This window comes from Macrotis lagotis, chromosome 7, assembly GCF_037893015.1.
Source record: "Macrotis lagotis isolate mMagLag1 chromosome 7, bilby.v1.9.chrom.fasta, whole genome shotgun sequence".
NCBI lineage: Eukaryota > Metazoa > Chordata > Mammalia > Peramelemorphia > Peramelidae > Macrotis > Macrotis lagotis.
This window is the reverse complement of record NC_133664.1, coordinates 57,747,428-57,767,094: the sequence shown is the minus strand read 5'-3', so window position 1 is coordinate 57,767,094 and position 19,667 is coordinate 57,747,428. Positions and strand designations below refer to the sequence as shown.

At 34.2% G+C, this 19,667-nt stretch overlaps 1 protein-coding gene across 1 annotated transcript in view; it reads right to left on the bottom strand.

The window, feature by feature from the left end:
• The window catches only part of MALRD1 (MAM and LDL receptor class A domain containing 1), an 879,021-nt gene that overhangs the window by 537,624 nt on the left and 321,730 nt on the right, over window positions 1-19,667 (bottom strand). Inside the window, exons 24-25 of the mRNA XM_074195229.1 lie at window positions 9,559-9,715; window positions 4,440-4,550 (exon numbers count right to left, since the gene is read on the bottom strand). Coding sequence (XP_074051330.1) covers window positions 4,440-4,550; window positions 9,559-9,715 — 268 coding nt within the window. The remainder of the gene's footprint in view (window positions 1-4,439; window positions 4,551-9,558; window positions 9,716-19,667) is intronic.

Here is a 19,667-nt window from a genome sequence, read left to right as displayed (position 1 = left end):
CCCAAGTCCATACAGCTAGGTAATTAATTGTCTGAGGCTGGATTTGAATTCAGATACTCCTGACTCCAGGGCCAGTACTCTATCCACTGTGACACCTAGCCGCCCCTTTAATGTATTCTTTCAATAACTATTTTGTCCTCTGGTTTCATGATAAAAGGGCAATTTTCCATCACTACATACTGTAATATTGAATCCAGGTTTTTTTTTTTCTTCTCAATGCTTACAGGAAGCCCAGTGATTCATCTGTTGTCTCTTATAGAGCTATTCTTGAGGTCATTGATTTTGTCAGTGTGGTACTTTACATTTTCTTCTATTTTTTGAGTTTTTTGGTTTTAACAGATTCTTGTCTCATGATCTCATCAGTTTCCACAGATTCCATTCTTTATTTAGAGAAGAATTTTCTTCATTTACCTTTAGCAACTCCTTTTCTAATTAGTCAATTGTATTTTTGAAGGACTTTTCCATTTGCCCAATGAGATTTTGAGTTATTTTCTTTTTGCATTTGTCTAATTATATTTTCCAAGGATTTCTTTTCTTGTTGCAAGATGTCAGTTTTCTCTTGAAAAATATTAATTTTCTCTTGAGTTTCTTTCCCCAATTTTGCGAATTGATTTTTAATCTCCTTATTGATATCTTCTAGGAAATCTTTCTGGAATGGTGATCAAATTCATATTCTCAGAAGTTCTAGATTTCTCTGAGTTAGAATCTTTGATTTCAAGGTAGTTTTCTATGAACCCTCCCCTTTCCTGTTTTTTTTTCATATTCCTAAGATCTCGTGTTGGGGGAATGGGGTGGTTAACAGATCTTTGGTGATGAGATCCCTAGAGGCTTTGCTTACTGGATTTAGTAGCTCCAAGTGGGTTGGCCAGTAGGGGTAATGGTTGCTTTGACTTTGTGGTGTCTCTGACCTTGATTTGTGGCATCTCTGACCTTGATTTGTGGCCCACTACCTAGGCCCCTTGTGGCTTATGGGTGTAGCTGGATACTCTTATCCTTGAACAATGTGTACTGGGCCCTGGGGTGAGAATGTTAATCTCCTTGTTCTACTGGCAGAGCTCAGCTGCCCAAGCCTGAGTTCATTTTATATTTCTCTTGGAGGCTTTGGATACAGAAGATTTGACTTTGACATCTTCTGATTATGTATTTTGATCCTCCATGGGACCAAAGTAATTTTCTATGGTCAGATTCTTCTTTTTCTATTGTTTACTCATTTCCTCAGCCTATGACATATTTACCACACTTCTAAAGCTTTTGGGGGCGGGGTTTGGGGACACCCCACTGGGATCTTAATTCCTCCAAGATCTTATGAGAGGTGCTTATTGCTCTTTTTTTAAAATTAATTTTTATTAAAGATATTATGTGAGTTTTACAATTTCCTCCCCCAATCTTACTTCCCTCCCCACCACTCCCCCACAGAAAGCAATCTGTCAGTCTTTACTTTGTTTCCATGTTGTACCTTGATCCAAATTAGGTGTGATGAGAGAGAAATCATATCCTTAGAGATCAGACAATAAGATATCTGTGTTTTTCTAAATTGCATGGGATAGTCCTTGAACTTTGTTCAAACTCCACAGCTCCTTATCTGGATACAGATGGCACTCTCCTTTGCAGACAGCCAAAAATTGCTCCTGATTGTTGCACTGATGGAATGAGCAAGTCCTTCAAGGTTGAACATCACTCCCATGTTGCTGTTAGGGTGTACAGTGTTTTTCTGGTTCTGCTCATCTCACTCAGCATCAGTTCATGCAAATCCCTGCAGGCTTCCCTGAAATCCCATCCCTCCTGGTTTCTAATAGAACAATAGTATTCCAAGTATATTGTCTTTTCAAGAGTCACAGATAACATCAAACTATAATCAATTTATAACACAATCTCTTTTTAATTACCCTCTATTAGGAATAAAATCCTCATGAGCAAAAGTGTCATGTAAGCAAAATCACTTCTTGAATCATTTATACCTGTTCCCTCTTTCTAATTATAGCTAAAGAATCAAATAAAGTAAAATCATTTTATAATCTATGCCGTATCCCTTTAAGTAAATTTTCATCCTCAGTCCCTATAGAACTACAGTATATTCCCTTCCTTTTTCCCTTTGGTAATATAGTCTTTATTAATTAAACTATCAAATAAAGCAAGATCACGTCATGATTTAATTATGTGCAGATCCTTTAAGTACAATCTCTCCTTCTAACCCAATAGAAAAACAAACCTCATAATCAACATCACTTCAGATTCATATCTACCTATACTCTCTAAGTGCAATGATCCAAACTATAGTCAACTTTCATTAGTTGTCTAAATACTCAGAACTTTCATTGTCATCCTATACACATAATCTCTCTCTAAGTAGGTTTCTTTTAACTGTCCTAAGAGAAAAACAATTCTCTTTGTACAAATATATAAAGTTTAATATTCTTGACTAGCATTTTTTCCTTTCTGTTATTCTTTTTACATAACCTCTTGGGTTTTATATTTGAAGATCAAATTTTCTGTTCAGTTCTAGTCTTTATATCAGAAAAATATTTTCCCCCTGAAAGAATATACTGAAAGTCGCAAGATAATTAGTTCTTGGTTGTAATCTGAAAGTTACTGATGGGATTCTATCAAGGACTAATTTGTCTTTCTTCTTCTTGTTCCTTCTTCTTCTTCTTTCTTCTTTCTTCTTCTTTCTTCTTTCTTCTTGTTCTTCTTGGATATTAGGACAATTTTCCCTATTGATTTCTTGAAAGATATTTTCCAAGGTGCTTTTTTTTGATCTAGGGTTTTAAGTGGACCAATAATACATAAATTACCTCTCCTAGCTCTATTTTCTAGGTTATTTGTTTTGTCTTACACTTTTTGTCTTTTGGTTTTGTTTGATATCTCATAGAATCATTAGTTTCCATTTGTCCAATTCTACATTTTTTGACTTATTTTTTTCAGTTAGTTTTTCTGTGCTTCCTTTGCCAGCTCATTAATTTTACTCTTAAATGACTTGTTTTCCTTTTTCAGTTGATTAATTTTACTTTTTGATGAGTCCAGTTGATCAATTTCATTTTTACAGGAGTTGATATCTTTAGAATTTTTCATAATTCTTCTCCATGGCTCCATTTATTTTTCCATTTTTCTTCTCTTTCTCTTCTTTAGTTTTAAAATCTTTTATGAACTCATCTAAGAAGTTTTGGATATGAGATCATTTCATAAACTCCTTTGCGGTTTCACAAGTAGGTAATTTTTCATTGCTTTCTTCTTCTGTGATGGCATTTTTTGTCCCTATCAGAACAGTAGCTTTCTATGGTTAGCATTCTTTTGGGGGTTTTTTTTGCTCTTTTTAGTAGTTGAATTCTGCTTCTGGTGTACAGGAAGTATAGTCTTAAGCTTTTTATGCTAGGATCAGGATCTTGTCCCTGACTTATCATTTGCCAAGGTGTTATCTATGCTGTCCAGGTGTTGCCTCTACATAAGTTTGCTTCCACCTTCATGCCAAGGCTTTGCCTATGCAATGATTTATTTCTGATCTCATCTAGTCTGTTGCCCCAGTGTTCCCAGGGCTCAGACTTTGTCTGGGGTTAGGACCCTTCCTGATGACTTGTTATTAAACTGGCTTCCTAAGTCTAGACCTGGACTGCTCTGTTGGTAAGAGCTTCCTGCTGGTTTTTCCACTTTCCTTTCTACATTTGGCTATACTTCTCCTTTACCCAGAGATCTTTACTGAAGATTCTCCACAATATCTAGAGTTGAGAACTTGTTTCACTCATCTTTTAGTGGGATCTGTATCTTTAAGGCCTTAAAATCATGGTGGGAAAAGCGCCAGGTCTGCACCAACATCTTGGCTCTTTTTTTTTTAGGTTTTTTTTTGCAAAGCAATGGGGTTAAGTGGCTTGCCCAAGGAGACCCAGCTAGGTAATTATTAAATGTCTGAGGCTGGATTTGAACTCAGGTACTTCTGATTCCAGGGCCAGTGCTTTATCCACTACATCACCTAGCCACCCCACCCTGTCCAGTATTCTTAAAGACCATGACATCAATTAATGCCATAACAGTCATGTGAATTAAATTTGAATGAAGAGGTGCTGTGCTTAGTCATCTGACTCACTTTCTCCTCCAGAGCCAACTAAAGCTAGTGACCAGACATGAATCAGGATGACTGGAGATGGCCCTGGATATGAGACAATGAGGGTTAGGTGACTTGACCAGTATCACACAGCTAGTAAGCAGCAAGTGTCTGAGGCTGGATTGGAACTCAGGTCCTCCTCACTCCAGGGCCAGTGATCTATTCACTGTGTACCACTTGGCAGCATAAGTAGATAATCAAGAGTTGAATATATGGGAACATAAGGGGAAAGAAAACTACATATGAGCATAAATTTAATTCAGAAAAAATACCATGAGGCAAATCTAAAATGAAAAATATTGTTTTAACAATAAACATTCACAATGAAAATAAGTGTATTACAAACCTGGAAATTGAATTGAATCCCTAAAAACACTTCTACTCTTTTCCATTGGTCACCCTGCTGGCCAGTCTGTGCCCAAAGTTGGGATTTCACTTCACCTTTCTTAATGAGTACCTAGGGGAAAAAAATCATCTGTCAATAAAGTACTATAATATTTAACTTTAATTTGCTTTGAAATCCCACCATGAACTCTTCTTAAAGAAGAAACTGAGTCTCTGCTCATTAATATATCTTTCATTGTTCAATAAAAATAGTAGTAATAATAAATTATTATTGCAGAATGCATTAATATTGCACAGTGCCTTTAATAAATGTTATTGTATTTTATCTTCACAGCAAACCTGGGGGATAAGTGCTATTATTATTCTCTTCATCTGTCATGTCAGGAAACTGAGAAAAAGAGAAATTAAGTGATTTGCTCAGGGTCATATAGTTAGTAAGTGTTTAAGGATGAATTTGAACACTGGACTTCCCAACTCCATGTCTAATGTTCTATCTACTGTGCCACTTAGGCGACACAATAAGAGTATTTAATGAATATTTCTGATAAGAGTAAACATAAATTAATATATAATGTACACCATTTGAAAATAACCTATGTAAATAGTTAATCAACTATTCATAAAGTTTGAAGTTTTTTTTTAATGACAATTTTTGGAAGATTTTGGAATAGAATTCCATTTCTATTGACTATGGAAATGAGAAATCAATGAGTTTAACCCCTTCATTTTAAAAATGAGGAAACTAAGGTTCAAAAAGATTTGATTCCTTCTCAATCTCAGTAACAAATCAATTATTCAATGAATAAAATGTGTGAGATTCTGGGTTTGTTTGTTTCCTTGTCTGTATTTCCCAAAAGGAGAATTCACATAAGATTTAGCAGGTTCAAGAGTAACAGTAGTGTATTGGTTCAAAGCAATAAATGAAATTTCCCTTTATGATAGAAAGAAAGAAACCTTCAATGGAACTACTGACAAACATAAAAGAAGTTAATGGCTCAAAATAAATAGCTTAAGGGATATTTAATTTATTATTTTGAAACTACATTTGTGTCATCCAAAGAATCATTTAAAAATGGTTTATGGAGCTTAGGACTTCTGATAATAAATTTAACTTTTTATGGTTGCCACTATTATCTTTACTTTTTAGAATGATTTTCAAGATGTTTTTAACAAAGTCAAACTTTCCGATTCAGATGCAAAATTTCCTTTCTTGCAATTTATCTGACATAAAATTCTTGGTCCATAAAATTCAAGTTAATTCGACATATTATCAAAGTCAGCAAAAGTACAATTTCTAACCAAGAAATAAAAAAGCTTTTGTACAGAATCATTATTAGGAATGGAAAATTAATGCAACTGCCTTCCTCTGATATCCACATTTTAAACAAATCACTCAAGGGAAAAATATCCGAATCTACAAGAATTTAATATCTCATTAACTATGCACAAAAAGAATTCTATTGTTGCTTATAGAATTAGCATTTTCATTGTTTTGCCAAATTTGTTTCCCAATTTCTGATGTAGGTTGACAGAGTACCTTCTATTATTAGGACATTTTTCTCAGAGGAAATAACAGAATGTGGAAAATATTACTAATTAATCTTTTAATATCCATTGTTCATACAGAAAACAGTTCAAACAATTACCATTTTACAAAACTGTAATCTAAAGATAAAAGATATAATGTGGCCTGCCCCTATCCAATTCTATGTCATTCAAAAAAGGAAAAAATAAAGTCTACCTCTCTACCCACAAGACTGTTTTGTCTCTATTTGAATTTATTTAAAACTCATATATATATATATATATATATATATATATATATATATATATATATATATATATATATATATTTAATAAAATTAAGGCAGTCTCAGAAACCAAAGTTAACATTCTCATCTCTATATTATTGAGAATGTGGAAGTGAAAAATTTCCTCAGATTTGGAATCATGGGAACTAGATTTCCCTCCTGGATCTTCCACTTACTACCTAATGATGGTAGGCTTACTCTTGGTTTCATAGATAAAAGAGGATTGGATGCATAACTTCTAGCTCAACAGCTACAATCTTAGTGTCCCTCAAAATGGAATCTATGTTGTTTTCTACAATTTCTTTGTCAATACTCCAGGTGAAGTCAAAAATGAGGTGGAGGAGAGTGAGAGGTAGGGGCAGAAGAAAGAAGAAGAAGAAGAAGGAAAGAAGAAAGTAATGGAGGAGCAGGAAGAGGACATGTGGGTGCGTATGTGTATTTGTGCATCCTTGTTTTAAAAAAGACTATATATTTTAAAAGTTCAAAAGGTCCTTTATGATATTCTTTCCTGTTCCCTGGATTTTCTGATGTTTCTAATTGTTCATGATTGCTGAGTTACCACTAAAAAAGAAAATTCAATTTTCTGAGTGTATATAACGCTCTCCTTTGGGTTAAAGTAGCCTTTTTTTAAATTTTGAAGGTGCAAATGAGTATTAGCTATTATTTCTCTAGTATTTCACATCAATTTATCTGATTAATCAACCAATTGGCAATTATTTTCACATAACAATAAATATTATACTGGGGAACAACTTTTTCTCTTTATTTCTCTATATCTACCAATTTATCTATGTTATTTTTTTGTTGCTATTGTTTTTCTTTAGTTCTCAAAGAAAATCATGATACACACACATATACGTATGTATGTATGTATGTATGTATGTGTATAATACAGACATTGAATATATCCATTTATAAGGTTAAACAGATATGAAGATATAGATATAAATAGAATTTTGACTGCTGATAGGAGTAAAATGGACAGAGAAAGGAAAAGAGTGAGCAAAGTTTTATAGAAAAGGCCCTTAATCTTCAGTGGGGCATCACACTGGGGACTCTGAAGGAAATGAACAGTGAAACTTTTAATAAAATATTTAAGATGACAATAAGCTTATAGAATTTGTGTTTACAATTCTTCTCCAGATCAGACTGGTACCAGGTTAGTCCCAAATCTCCAGTCCTCCCTGGTATATAGAAAAAAAATTTAGAAAACAAAAACTGCTTTAGCAGTCTTTCCCCACAAATGACTCTTTTTGAAGAAAAATAAAAATTGAGAGATTTTTCTTTCTGGAAAATTGCCTACACAGACATCTGCTAAGATGAATAGGTTTGGGTAAAATGGAAATCTTTTACCATGATGAAATATTACATTTGGCTTAGGGAAACTGAATTATATGTTAAACTGCAAAATAAAATGATCATTTCCCAGGACTTAAAAGAAAAACAGTTAAAGTTTAAAGGGTATTTTAGTAGTCCTAAAAAAAATCATAAACTGCTAATTCTTTTTGATTTTTATGAGAATATTTTTATCTACTAAGTGATAATAATTGGCAATAGTCCTTCTGTGATAGAATCAATATTCACCTGGGTCTTCCTGGTCCCATGTAGGCTAAGCCAGTTCATTCACTAAAAGTCAAAGAAACTTCACACCTTATCTAACAGAAGACACTTTAGCAATAGTTGGCAGCATCCTGATATTCTTAGGCTGCTTTTTAGCTTTCTGGTCAGCTAAACATGTAACAGGTTTGGCCCTGTGGACCCTGGACCACTTATATTTGGAATATGTCCAAACACCATCAGTGTCACTAAATTCTGGCTTCCTGATTCAATATGTTTTCTGCAATAAATTGAAAATATTTTCTAGTCTGCAGCTAAATGTTAGACACGTTTTAGTAACCCTTAAATACTATGGCTAAGTCAACTTTTATTTAATTGCTGAATGACCTAGACTCTAATTTTGGAGCTAATTTAAGAAAAATTATACCAGATAAATTCATTTTGATAATATAGGAAACAGATGAATCATTGAATCACATAATTTTTCCTAAGGATTATATAGCACTTTTGAGATAGCATTAGATTTCTACTCATAGGACCTCAGTTCATATCTACACTTTGCCACTTGCCATCAATGTGACTTGAACAAGTCACTTAATTTCTTTGGTATTTGTTTTTCTCCTGTGTAAAGGGATTACACTAAGTCAATAGTGTTAACACAAGGTCCACAACACTTGAGTATACCTGAACCACATTAAGATGTAATTGAAAGATATTTAACAAAATAAATTAAAATGCTTTGAAACATAAGTTAATGTTGATAGGCAATTTTAAAGTAAATATACAGTCTGCAGCTATCTTTTTTGGTCCCTATTCAAATTTGAGTTTGACCTCCTTACAATGGATGAAATATATATATATATATATATATATATATATATATATATATATATATATATATATATATATATATTATGGTCCCTTTTAACTCTAAATCTTTGACATTAGGTTGGGAGACATATAGAATCCCAGAATATTGGAGGTTATCTACTCTAACATCCTCATTTTACAGGAAGAGAGAAAGGAAGCTAAACAGCTTAATGAATGACCTGCCTGGACCTGTATTATTCTCAGCATGAAGCTTTGATGAACCTACTCTTGTGCTACACCTATTATGGAAAGAGAAAATCACACAGCATATTTAGATTATGAAACAAATTGCCCAAGTTATATAATGTCAGTCTCTGCTAAGGATAGAATGAAAAGTCATTCCTCTCTTTCCTAAATCAGTGATCATTTTTCCCCCCAGCACTTTGATATATATCTAAGGGCAGATGAATTAATAAAGCTTGAAAAAATCAGCACAAATAACATACTGAAATTTTGTATTTGTCCTTCAAAGTTATTTTGGGGGGGGGGGGCTGCTATTTGTCCATATAGCCTTAGAAAGACCTGGAGAGGATGACATTGCTGCAAAATTCAAAACAACTTGAGCCAATATATGGTTCATTGGACCACAATGAACTAAGAATACTGATTTTGCAAATTGTCTGATATATTCCAAGAGTCAAACTGACTTGCAAGGAACTGTAACCTTTGAGTGGTGATAAAGGTCATAATTTGTGTAGAGAAATGTACCTCTTCAGGTCTTACATTTGCTAATACTTTTCTCAATCATACCATATTGGAAGCAGCGAAGTGTTGATAATTGTTCATTTTCATTTATTATCAGGCTAGATTTTAATAACACTAAATTACAGAGTATGAATTTTCATGGAGCAATTTTGGAAAATTCAATTGCTGAAGCAGTACCTGGAGAGAACCAACTGTGACTCCGTTCATGTGATTCCAAAATACTAGCCGACATTTTGGCCCTGTGAGCGAAATAACTGGAGTGATGATGTCAGCAGTGTGACCAAACTTTCCATTTGAACTGTCTGCATAGAGGTAATAGCCATCTGTGCTATTTCTGTAAAGAAGATGAAGAATTTGTTTTGTTTGGAAAAAAAGAAGTCATAAAATTAACAATAACATGTAAATGGGCTACTCTAAGGTATTCAAAGGAAATTTTGAGATACAGATTGAAAAATTTTCTTTTTTTTCATTTTCCTGATAAAAAGCTGACACAAAGTTGAATTTCTATCTCAATACTTAGTCAGCTGTGTGACCCTGGGGAAATCACTTTACACTGTTTGCCTCAGTTTCCTTATCAACATTCAGTTTGTGTTGACCCAAAAGCAGTTGATGATATAGGAATATGGCACTAGAAATGTATTTTGAGAGGAAGGAAATTAGCAGTTGAGATTAGGAAAGGTTTCATGCAAAAGAGTTATGTCATAAAAGGAAGGGAAAAGAAAGTAGTATCTGAGATAGATCCAAGGAGGGAGAGAATTGCAGGCATCAGAGATCACCAGTACCAAGGCAAAGAGAGATGAGAAATGATACTGTCTGTGGTAAGGAACTCCATAAAAACCAGTCTGACTGGATGGCAGAATATGGGAAGGGAAGTAATGTCCAATATGATTGGGAAGATAGATTGGGAACGGGTTGTATAGGGTTTCAAAAGCCAAATCAAAGAGTTTATATTTAATGTTTACTTAAAAGTTATCAGATAAACAGGAAAGTTATATAATCAGATTGTACTTCTGGAAAATTTTGATAGCATAGTAATCGATACATGGCGTGGGGAAAGATATGAGTCAGGGAGAGGAGGGATGTTTTATAATAAACTAGAGAGGTGATGAAGGCCTCTGAAAATAGAGAGAAGGTGTCAGAGAAATAGAAGATGTGTGAGGTGAGAAAGAGTGAGAAGTTAAATAGCATGAAGAAAAGGTCACACATAGCACATTTTCATTTGAACAATTAGGTTAGAAGCTAGAATGAAAACAGTTTAGGAATGAATGAGTGGAAAGGGTAAAGAGGCAGGAAGCTTAGACAGACCATGCCTTTGTATGTGTGTGTGTGTGTGTGTGTGTGTGTGTGTGTGTGTGTGTGTGAGAGAGAGAGAGAGAGAGAGAGAGAGAGAGAATGAGATAGAGAGAACTCATCTCAAAGTGCATGTAACATTTCATCCTGGTAGGCCCAGCTCTTTCCCCCTTACCTATTTATTGTTTAACTGCTTCTTTAAATAGTAAACATCAATCTATTTTCTTTCCCTCCTTCCTCCTGCATAGCCAAGCAAAACAAATTCTCTCATTGGCTCTGTGTGTATGTTTGAGAGATTCTGCTCCCTACTAAATCTATGACTTTTCTGTCAGATGATAGATAATGTATATCATTAATACTTTGAAATTATGAGTAATCTTTGCATTGATCACATTTTTAAAGTTTTCAAAATTGATTGTCCTCACAATGTTGAATAAATTGTTCTGGCTAAGCTCATTTCTTTTATTTAAAATCAATTTATAAAGTCTTCAGAATTATTTTTTAATGTTAATATTTTGTATAAATTGTTTTTCTTGTTCTGCTTATTTAACTCTGTTATTTGTTCATGAAAGTCTTTCCATGTTTCTGAAATAATCCATTTTCCTAATTTCTTATGAACCAAAAAAATTCTGTCACATTCAAATACTACAATTTATTTAGTCATTAGGAATTCTTTTAGTTCCTAGGGTTTTTTCCCTTACCATAAAAAGAGCTGTGTTAAATACTTTTGTACATAAAGAACCTTCTCATCTTCTTTTCTTTGGGGGGAAGGACTTTAACCCCTAGCAATGGTTTAGCCTGGTCAAAGGTAATGTAATATTTTATAAATATCAGGAAAATAATTTTAAATTTCTTTCCAGAATTGATCCATTCCCAAGTCCACCAACAGTGCCATCAATGTGCCATAGGCTTTACAACACAAGTTTTGCATTTTTATCATTTCTATTTAGATGATGGAAGCAACATGGAATCTCAGAAGTGACTGTATATCCATTTTTCTATTTAGTATTGCTCTGAGCTATTTTTTAAATGTGGTTATAGATAAGCAAAAAAAGTCAATAATCCCAAGGGAAATATTGAAAAAAGTAAGGGGGACAAAATGGTCCTGGTAATGCTAGATTTCAAGTCCCTTATAAAGAAATAATTCTCGGAACAATTTGATATTGGTTTAAAAATTGAGAGATTAATCAATGAAAAAGAGTAGGTATACATCATATAAAAATAAGTATCTAGGAGCCTATGTATTTGATAAAAACAAAAACCCCAAGCTTCTAAAATACAGACTTTCTATTCCAGTTTTTACATGTGAGGAAAACTGTCAGCAATGTAGACCAATTGGTACCAATACTTTACTCCATATACTAAAATAAACTCCAAATGGAAAGGTGACTTAATTTTTTAAAATTTATATTATATTATTGCTGTTGTTTGTCCTTTGTTCTCCCAGAGGACCATAGCATCAGGGATATGATGTCACGGCATGAAAGTGAAAGAGGAGCAGAATTTATTTTAAACAAATTAAAGAAAGACAGAAATGAATAAGTATCAAATATAGCCACAGAAGAAAATGAGTGATTACATTAGAGATAGGATCACAAAACTCATCATTTTTAACTATGTGAAATATTAAAAGGTTTTTATTTTCACAAATACAATAACATTAATATTAAAGGGGAATATAAAATAGTGGGCAACAGAAATCCTTGGAATAGCCTTTTCTGATGAAAGTCTAATTTTTTAAGATGTATCAGGAATTAAATCTAAGTTATAAAATAGAATCCATTTCCCAGTTATTAAATGGTCTATGATATGAACAGGCTGTTCTCAAAGGTGGATAGTTTTTCTTTGTGTTTATTTGTTTTTCCAAGAAGTCTTGCTGAGAAAGTGAGGAGAGAAGTGGGTTTCTAGTCAAAAGGAATGGTAGGACCTAGTGAGAGCAGGTTTTTTAATGATGGAGTGTATTTAACTGTGTATGTTTGTGGAGGAAAAAGGGAAGGAGCCAATAGACAGACAAAAAATGAAAATTATATGGAGAAAGGGGAAACGGACAAAAGGGGAGAAGCAAGCTTATAAAGGAGTTGGAGCGTATAGGTTCCAGGGTACAGGTACGAAAGGGCATGATCTTGGGGAACACAAGAGTTTGGAGTAGAACAAAATAGTGGGATATGGTATCAAGTGTTTGGGATGGAAAGAAAGTGAATAAAGAGGAAAGTCATGATCAATGGACTTGTTTTTCTCGGAAAATGAAATTCTAGTTCTTCAGCAGGGACAGTGAAGAAAGCCATTTACTGTGGGAGGTCTGAGAGGAGAAGGAAAGGTTTAAACAACCACTGAGGTGAGTGGGATGGAGAATCAATTAGTGAAGGGTCAGTTGAAATTAGATTACATAAATATGGAGTGCAACTACTCAGCAGGGTTATGGCTTCCTCTAACTCCTTTCAGCAATAAATGAATAGGAAAAGACACAGGGTGGAAAATAGGCTAGAGGTTCATTCATATTTTATAGAGGGTATAGAAATCTCCATCACACCAACTGTCAAAAAACTGGATGGAACTACCCATTGTGGCTGTTTTGGCCACCACAGAACACTGCCAGGGATATTTAACACATTTCTGTGCTTTCCTTCCTTTTCCCTTTCTCTTTTCCTTTCCTTTCTCCCTTCCTTCCTCCCCTTTTTCCTTTTGTTTTTCCTTCCCTTTCCTTTCCTTTCCTCCCTCCCTCCCATCCTTCCTTCCTTCCTTTTATTACCTCCCTTCCTTCATTTCTAGTTTTTTCTTTTTTTTTTGTAAAATGTAAAGTAGAAGCAATGAAGGATAGTTCTTTAAGAACAGGAACTATATAGCTTCTCCAGGGGCTAATAAAGTTATTTAGAAGTCCACAAATACCTGATTGTTGAATGAAAAAATAAATGAAGTCAATCAAAAGACACAAGAAAAGAAGTGAATTCTGAAAAGTGTTGCAAGTCAATTTTATTCCAGTCAAATGATTTAACGTCAGAAGCTGGCATCATTTTGTCAATGGGAATGACACAAAAAAAGAAGTACTGTACTACTGGATACATGGGGAAAGTACCTTGATTTATAAGACATTTCTCTGACTCCCACAACCTCTTGAACCATCCCAAAAAGAAATTATGCATTAAAATGAAAAGTAATTTTAGCTGTTTCCATGGTCTAGGACACAAAGAATACACACACACACACACACACACACACACACACACACACACACACACAAATACTCTCTCTCTCTCTCTCTCTCTATATATATATATATATATATATATATGTATGTATGTATATATATATATATATATGTAATGTATGTATGTATGTATATAAAATTGTTTCCTACTTTCCACTGACTTTCAGTTCACTGACCTCGAATTCAATCGGCACCCCTCCCTCACATCCCACACTAGCAACAGTCGCAAGGCTATACCAGCAGACCCAAGGACATGATACAGGCTCCCATCCTGGTCACCCCTCCCTTGTTTCAGTGTCATAGAGATCCCATCTCCAAGGTGAAGGACTTGTAGCTCCTTTTTGAGGAAGTGGAAAATCTACAGTGTCACACATACTTTTTCATATCTCTCAATAGTGGGCATTTTTTTCCTCTCTAAAGAAATTTTATTTGTGTCTCAGAAGGTTTCTCTAAGAGGATGAGGAGGGATTTGTGTGAAAGTAAACAAAATATCAATTAAGACTAGTTTAAAAAAATATTGAGGCATGACTATTTGCTTTGCCACAGTACTACTCCAAGGACCAGGGGTTCTTTCCTTCCACATTCAGATGAAATCTTCCATCATGATTTCTCTATTAAAATATGAACTACTTGAGAGAAAGAAGGATTTTGATTTTCTATTTTAACCACAGCAATGAGCACAGCATTTGGCACATCAGTACTTAACTACTTCCTCCCTTCCTTCCCTTCTTCCATTCCTTCTTTCCTTTTTCCCTCTCTTCCCTTTTCCTTCCCCCTTTCCCTTCTTTCCTTCTTCCCTCTCTTCCTCCTTCCTTTCGTATCTTCTTTTTCCATTCCTTCCTCCTTTCTTCCTTCCTATTCATTTAATTTAGCTTCTCTTTTTCTCTATTCACTAAATACGTAGTGATTCAAATTTAACTCTGGTAGCTTTTATACAGTGTGCAAAAACACCCATTTTCCTTAGACCAGAACCTAGGAACATCCAGAAATAAGCTCTGAATCCACCTCTGCCTCACCCCGCCATCTCTGTCTTGTATAAAGCTTTGTGCTCTTACTTCAAACATCATATCACTCAAGGCATCTCTTTTATAGAGATATAAAAGAGCTTCTTAAAAAAAGAAATTTTTGTTCAAAGCAGAAAATAAAAGAGAAACCTGAACCATTTCTGGAGTGATGTTCCTTTACTAATACTATTTCTTCCTAATTGAAGTAATTTATAGATAACTAGTCACATATAAATATATAAATATGTATGTATATGCATGTACATACAAGTAAAAGTTATGTTTTCAGGTTAAAATGAATTGAAAGCAATTTTATTTTAAGAATCTTTCTATACTCCTCAGGATTACTGGGTACATGCTGGGGTGTTAGAAAGTCAGATTGTCAACCATTAAACTAAGCTATAAAATCAGAAGATTAGAGTAGATGACCCCTACAATTCCCTTTCAGCTCTGAAATTCTGATTCCATGCTTTAAAATTCAGTGATTTTAGCTCACTTCAATTGCTTTGCTCTGGTCAAAAGGCATTACCATTTGACCTTTCCAGTTCATGAGTTACTTGAGAACCTAGAGTATAGTATCAGTGGGAATGGTGGAAGAAGAGATATTATCATCTGTTAATCTAGGAATGTTTTTAGATTCAATTAAACACCTGTATCAAATATTCATCATAAATGTAGAATCCTTGTTATGTACTGAAGGGGAAATGATAGTTCTCTAAGGATGGTCTCACTTCACAAGGACCTTGTATTATATTAGGGGAAGGGTAGTTTACTTTTAAACAGTTCCTTATTGCTTATAAAGTACTACCTTCATAACAAGGCTATGAAGAAAAAGTTCAAGTAGTCATCTACCCCTTAGTAGATAAGAAAATGAGGTTCATTTGAATGAAGGTCATGAATACATTTAAAATGAGGGTTTTAGGGCAGCTGGGTGGCACAGTAGATAGAGCACTGGCCCTGGAGTCAGGAGTATCTGAATTCAAATGCGACTTCAGACACTTAATATTTACCTAGCTGTGTAGCCTTGGGACAGCCACTTAACCCCCATTTGCCTTGCAAAAAAAATCTTCAAAAAAATGAGGGTTTTGGAGCCAAGTTTTCTGGAGTTAAATAGTAGGGTACAGTAGGAAAGTTGTTTGATTTGGAATCAGAGGAATAGGATTTAAATTCTATTATTTTACTTAATTGTATGAACTTGGACAATTCATTTAACCTCTCCTGGCTTCATGTCAATAGTAAAATGGCTAGAGTTGAACTCAGTGGCCTTAAATGTTCTTTTTGGCTCTAAATCTATGATCACATGATCTTATGGTTTTCCCAAGTTCAAAATAAGTATAGCTAGCCACAAGATTTCTATTTCCATTATTCTAATGTATAATTGCTGTAAATATATTATTTTCCATTGAACTGATTGCAGAATAGAACCAGAGATTATTGAGTATGAAAAAATTAAACTTTACAATTCATATAGTCCAATCCACTCATTTATCAAATAAAGTAAGTGAAAGGAAGAAATAAAGAGAGCCAGAGAAAGAGTGAGAGTCAGAAGGGGAAAGGGAAAGAGACACACACAGACACATACACACAGAGAGTGGGGCATGGGGCGGGGAGAGAGAGAGAGAGAGAGAGAGAGAGAGAGAGAGAGAGAGGAGAGAGAGAAGAGAGCACAAAAACAGTTTCTTAGGGGGAATTAAATGCACTTGAAATAGTGATAAAAAAGCATAACTCCCTTTAAAGTGAACCATTAGCATTTCTGAATGTGATTATTATTATTATGTGTTATAATTAAATGTGTCTATAAACATATTCATTTTAAACACTTTTTTTTCCAGAAAAATGTATGATGCATCAAGCATGTTGTTGTTTAAAACAAGTGCTAGATGAAGGAATGTGGTATTGATATTCAGAAAAGGACTGGTAAAACTGACAGAGAATTTGAAAACTACAAATTCTCCATACTGTTTTTCTCTGATTATTTATCATAGACCGTTAATCTGAAAAGGCTTTACTTAATATTTATCTATTTAAAAATTATCTAGAAGTCAAGAAACATGAACCTTTAAGATAGGAGACCTAAACTAAGAAAAATGAAAGCTCAACCAAAATATATACTGCCTTCAATCGATCATTTGAAAGGAAATTGGCCTAAATCCCATAAACTCTCAAATACCAGCCTCAATACCTGTTATTACTCTATTTCTATTCCATATTTTTCCTACATATTTTCATTCTTTGGTCTTCAAAAATCCCCTGGTTGAAATGATTATCTCTAGGAGGCTTTACCCTATCAACTAAATCATTAATTATCAGTTAGTATAGGAGAAATTACCCAAGAGCACCTAAGAGCAAGATCCTATTAAAAAAGGAACAATTTGGGTAAGGTAACAGGAAGGCTGCTAGGAAGGTAAAAAAAAAAAGCATTTACATGAGGCTGTGGATTGAGCCCAAGACCTGGAACCAGGAAGCTTGGGATTCAAATATTTCCTCCCATATTTCCTGGCTGTGGTATCCTGCAGAAGTCACTTGACTACTGTGTAGCTCAAGGTTTTTTTTTAATCTCTAAAATAATGGAAGTGACAGCATTTATATAACAGCATTGCTGTGAGAATCAAGGGAGATAATATATGAAATGCTATGAAAAATTTAAAGTTCTACAAAAATGCTAATTATTATTATTAATCATTACTAAAGGATACAAATAGCATGACTTGGGCTACCACTAAAAACAAAGACAATCTTATTTCATAGAAACATGTAATCAATGTGCTTTCAAGATTAATCACCTCTATCTATTCCTTCAACTTCAATTACAAGGAAATAAAATTTTTAAGAAATGAAATATTTTCTCCAACTAATACAATCCTATTAGTTAAAGTCACTATGTCAAGCAGCATAAATTGCTGAGTAAATTCCTAACAAACACTGATCCCTTAAATGTTAAAAGAAATACTTTCAGGGTAGAGGGAATGAAGGCCTACAAGGCAGAGGATAAATTTTAAAGCCGACAAGAAGCATGTCACATTTACATTTTAAATCAAACAATGAAGGCTGAACTAGGGCAGCAATATGATATGGGGTTGGTGGTCACAGAGGCATTAATTGGGGTATATGATGGATATGTGATTCCTAATGGAAAAATGAAGAATGACATAAGCACTCATGGTGGGGGATGGATTTATTTAAGCATGTAGTTCAGGAAAAAATCAACAACAGTTATGATCACAGATAACATTTCTGTCACCCATAAAATAGGAGCAGTTCCCCTCAGCCTTTTCTTATACAGGAAGGGAGGCATAATATTTTATAGTGATGTATTTTATAAAATAGAATAGCAACAACACATAATTCTTTAGGACTTTAAAGCTTGCAAACACACACACAGACACACAGACACAGACACAGAGACACACACACACACACACACACACACACACTCTCACAAACCCTACCTACCAGGTAGGTAATATATAGATTATGATCCCCCATTCAATAATTGAAAAAATTGAACCTGAGGGAAATTAAATGATTTATATAAAGTTATACTGTTAGTATATTTCAGTGGTCTTTTCTAACCTTAAAACTAGTCTTCTTTTCATTGTACCAGAATATATCACTATCAAAGGCTATTTGAAAAAGCATATCCGTAGTGTTTGTATATATGGGTAATACCTTAAAATAGGATGACAAGAAGATAGCAACTATTATTTTATATGCTTTGAGTTTTGTGAAGAGTTTTAGCCAGTATTTTATCCATCTTTATCTGTCTGGTCCTAGTTACAACCTTGTAAAATAGGTGCTATTTGCCCCCAATTTACAGATGAAGAAATCAAGACTCACAGAGGTTAAGTGAATGTTCCATGTTACAGTAAATGTCTGGGGTTGAATGTGAACTTGGTTCTTCCCAAGTCCACCTTCAGTGCTTTATTGACTGTGTCATCTAGTTGATGGCAACCAAGGATAGAGTGCATCTAAAATTATTTAATCAGAATTTATTTGCCCTGATTCCTGTAAATCAGATCAATAAAGATTCAAACTAAAAAGGGAAGAGAAGGGAGAAAGTTATTTCTGTCTACCAAGTGAGTTGCCAAAATAAAGTAGCTACATATAGGCAGGAAAAAAGATTGTGATGCTTAGAAATATCAAGGAAACAAAATAATAGAAAGGCAAAATCAATAGAACACAAAGCAGGGAAGCTTGGTGGCATAGTGGATAGAACATCAGTCCTGAAGTCAGGAGGACCTGAGTTCAAATTTGGCCTCAGATACTTAATAATTACCTAGCAGTGTGATCCTGGGCAAGTCACTTAACCCCATTACCTTGCAAAAAGTAGAACACAAAGTTAGAACTGTATATCATAAAGAGAACGAGCAAGATGAACTAGAGATTCTAAGATAACGAAGCAAACTCAGAAACACTGAGACTCAATAGAATATGCCCTATGACTTGAATATGACACTTGAAATATATGGCTTATATGCAAGAACAGAAGAGGTAGAAGTGAATAGTGCTTCTGTGAGTATGAGCATCTCAAGAACCTCATTGAATTCAATTTAAAATGATAGATAAGCTGGAGCAGCTGAGAGGTTGATGAATGTTTAACGGGGTGAGGTTCTCTGGCATCAGAAATGCTACAACTAAGGAAGAACTGATGCTAGCAAAAAAAATAAGGGACAATTTTTAAAGGATTTCTAAGCTTTTTCAAGAAAAAGAAGAGTCAAAGAAGGGATGTGACTTCTTTAGGGTTACACAAAACACTAATAACCAGTGATGGATAAGGTGAGGATAAT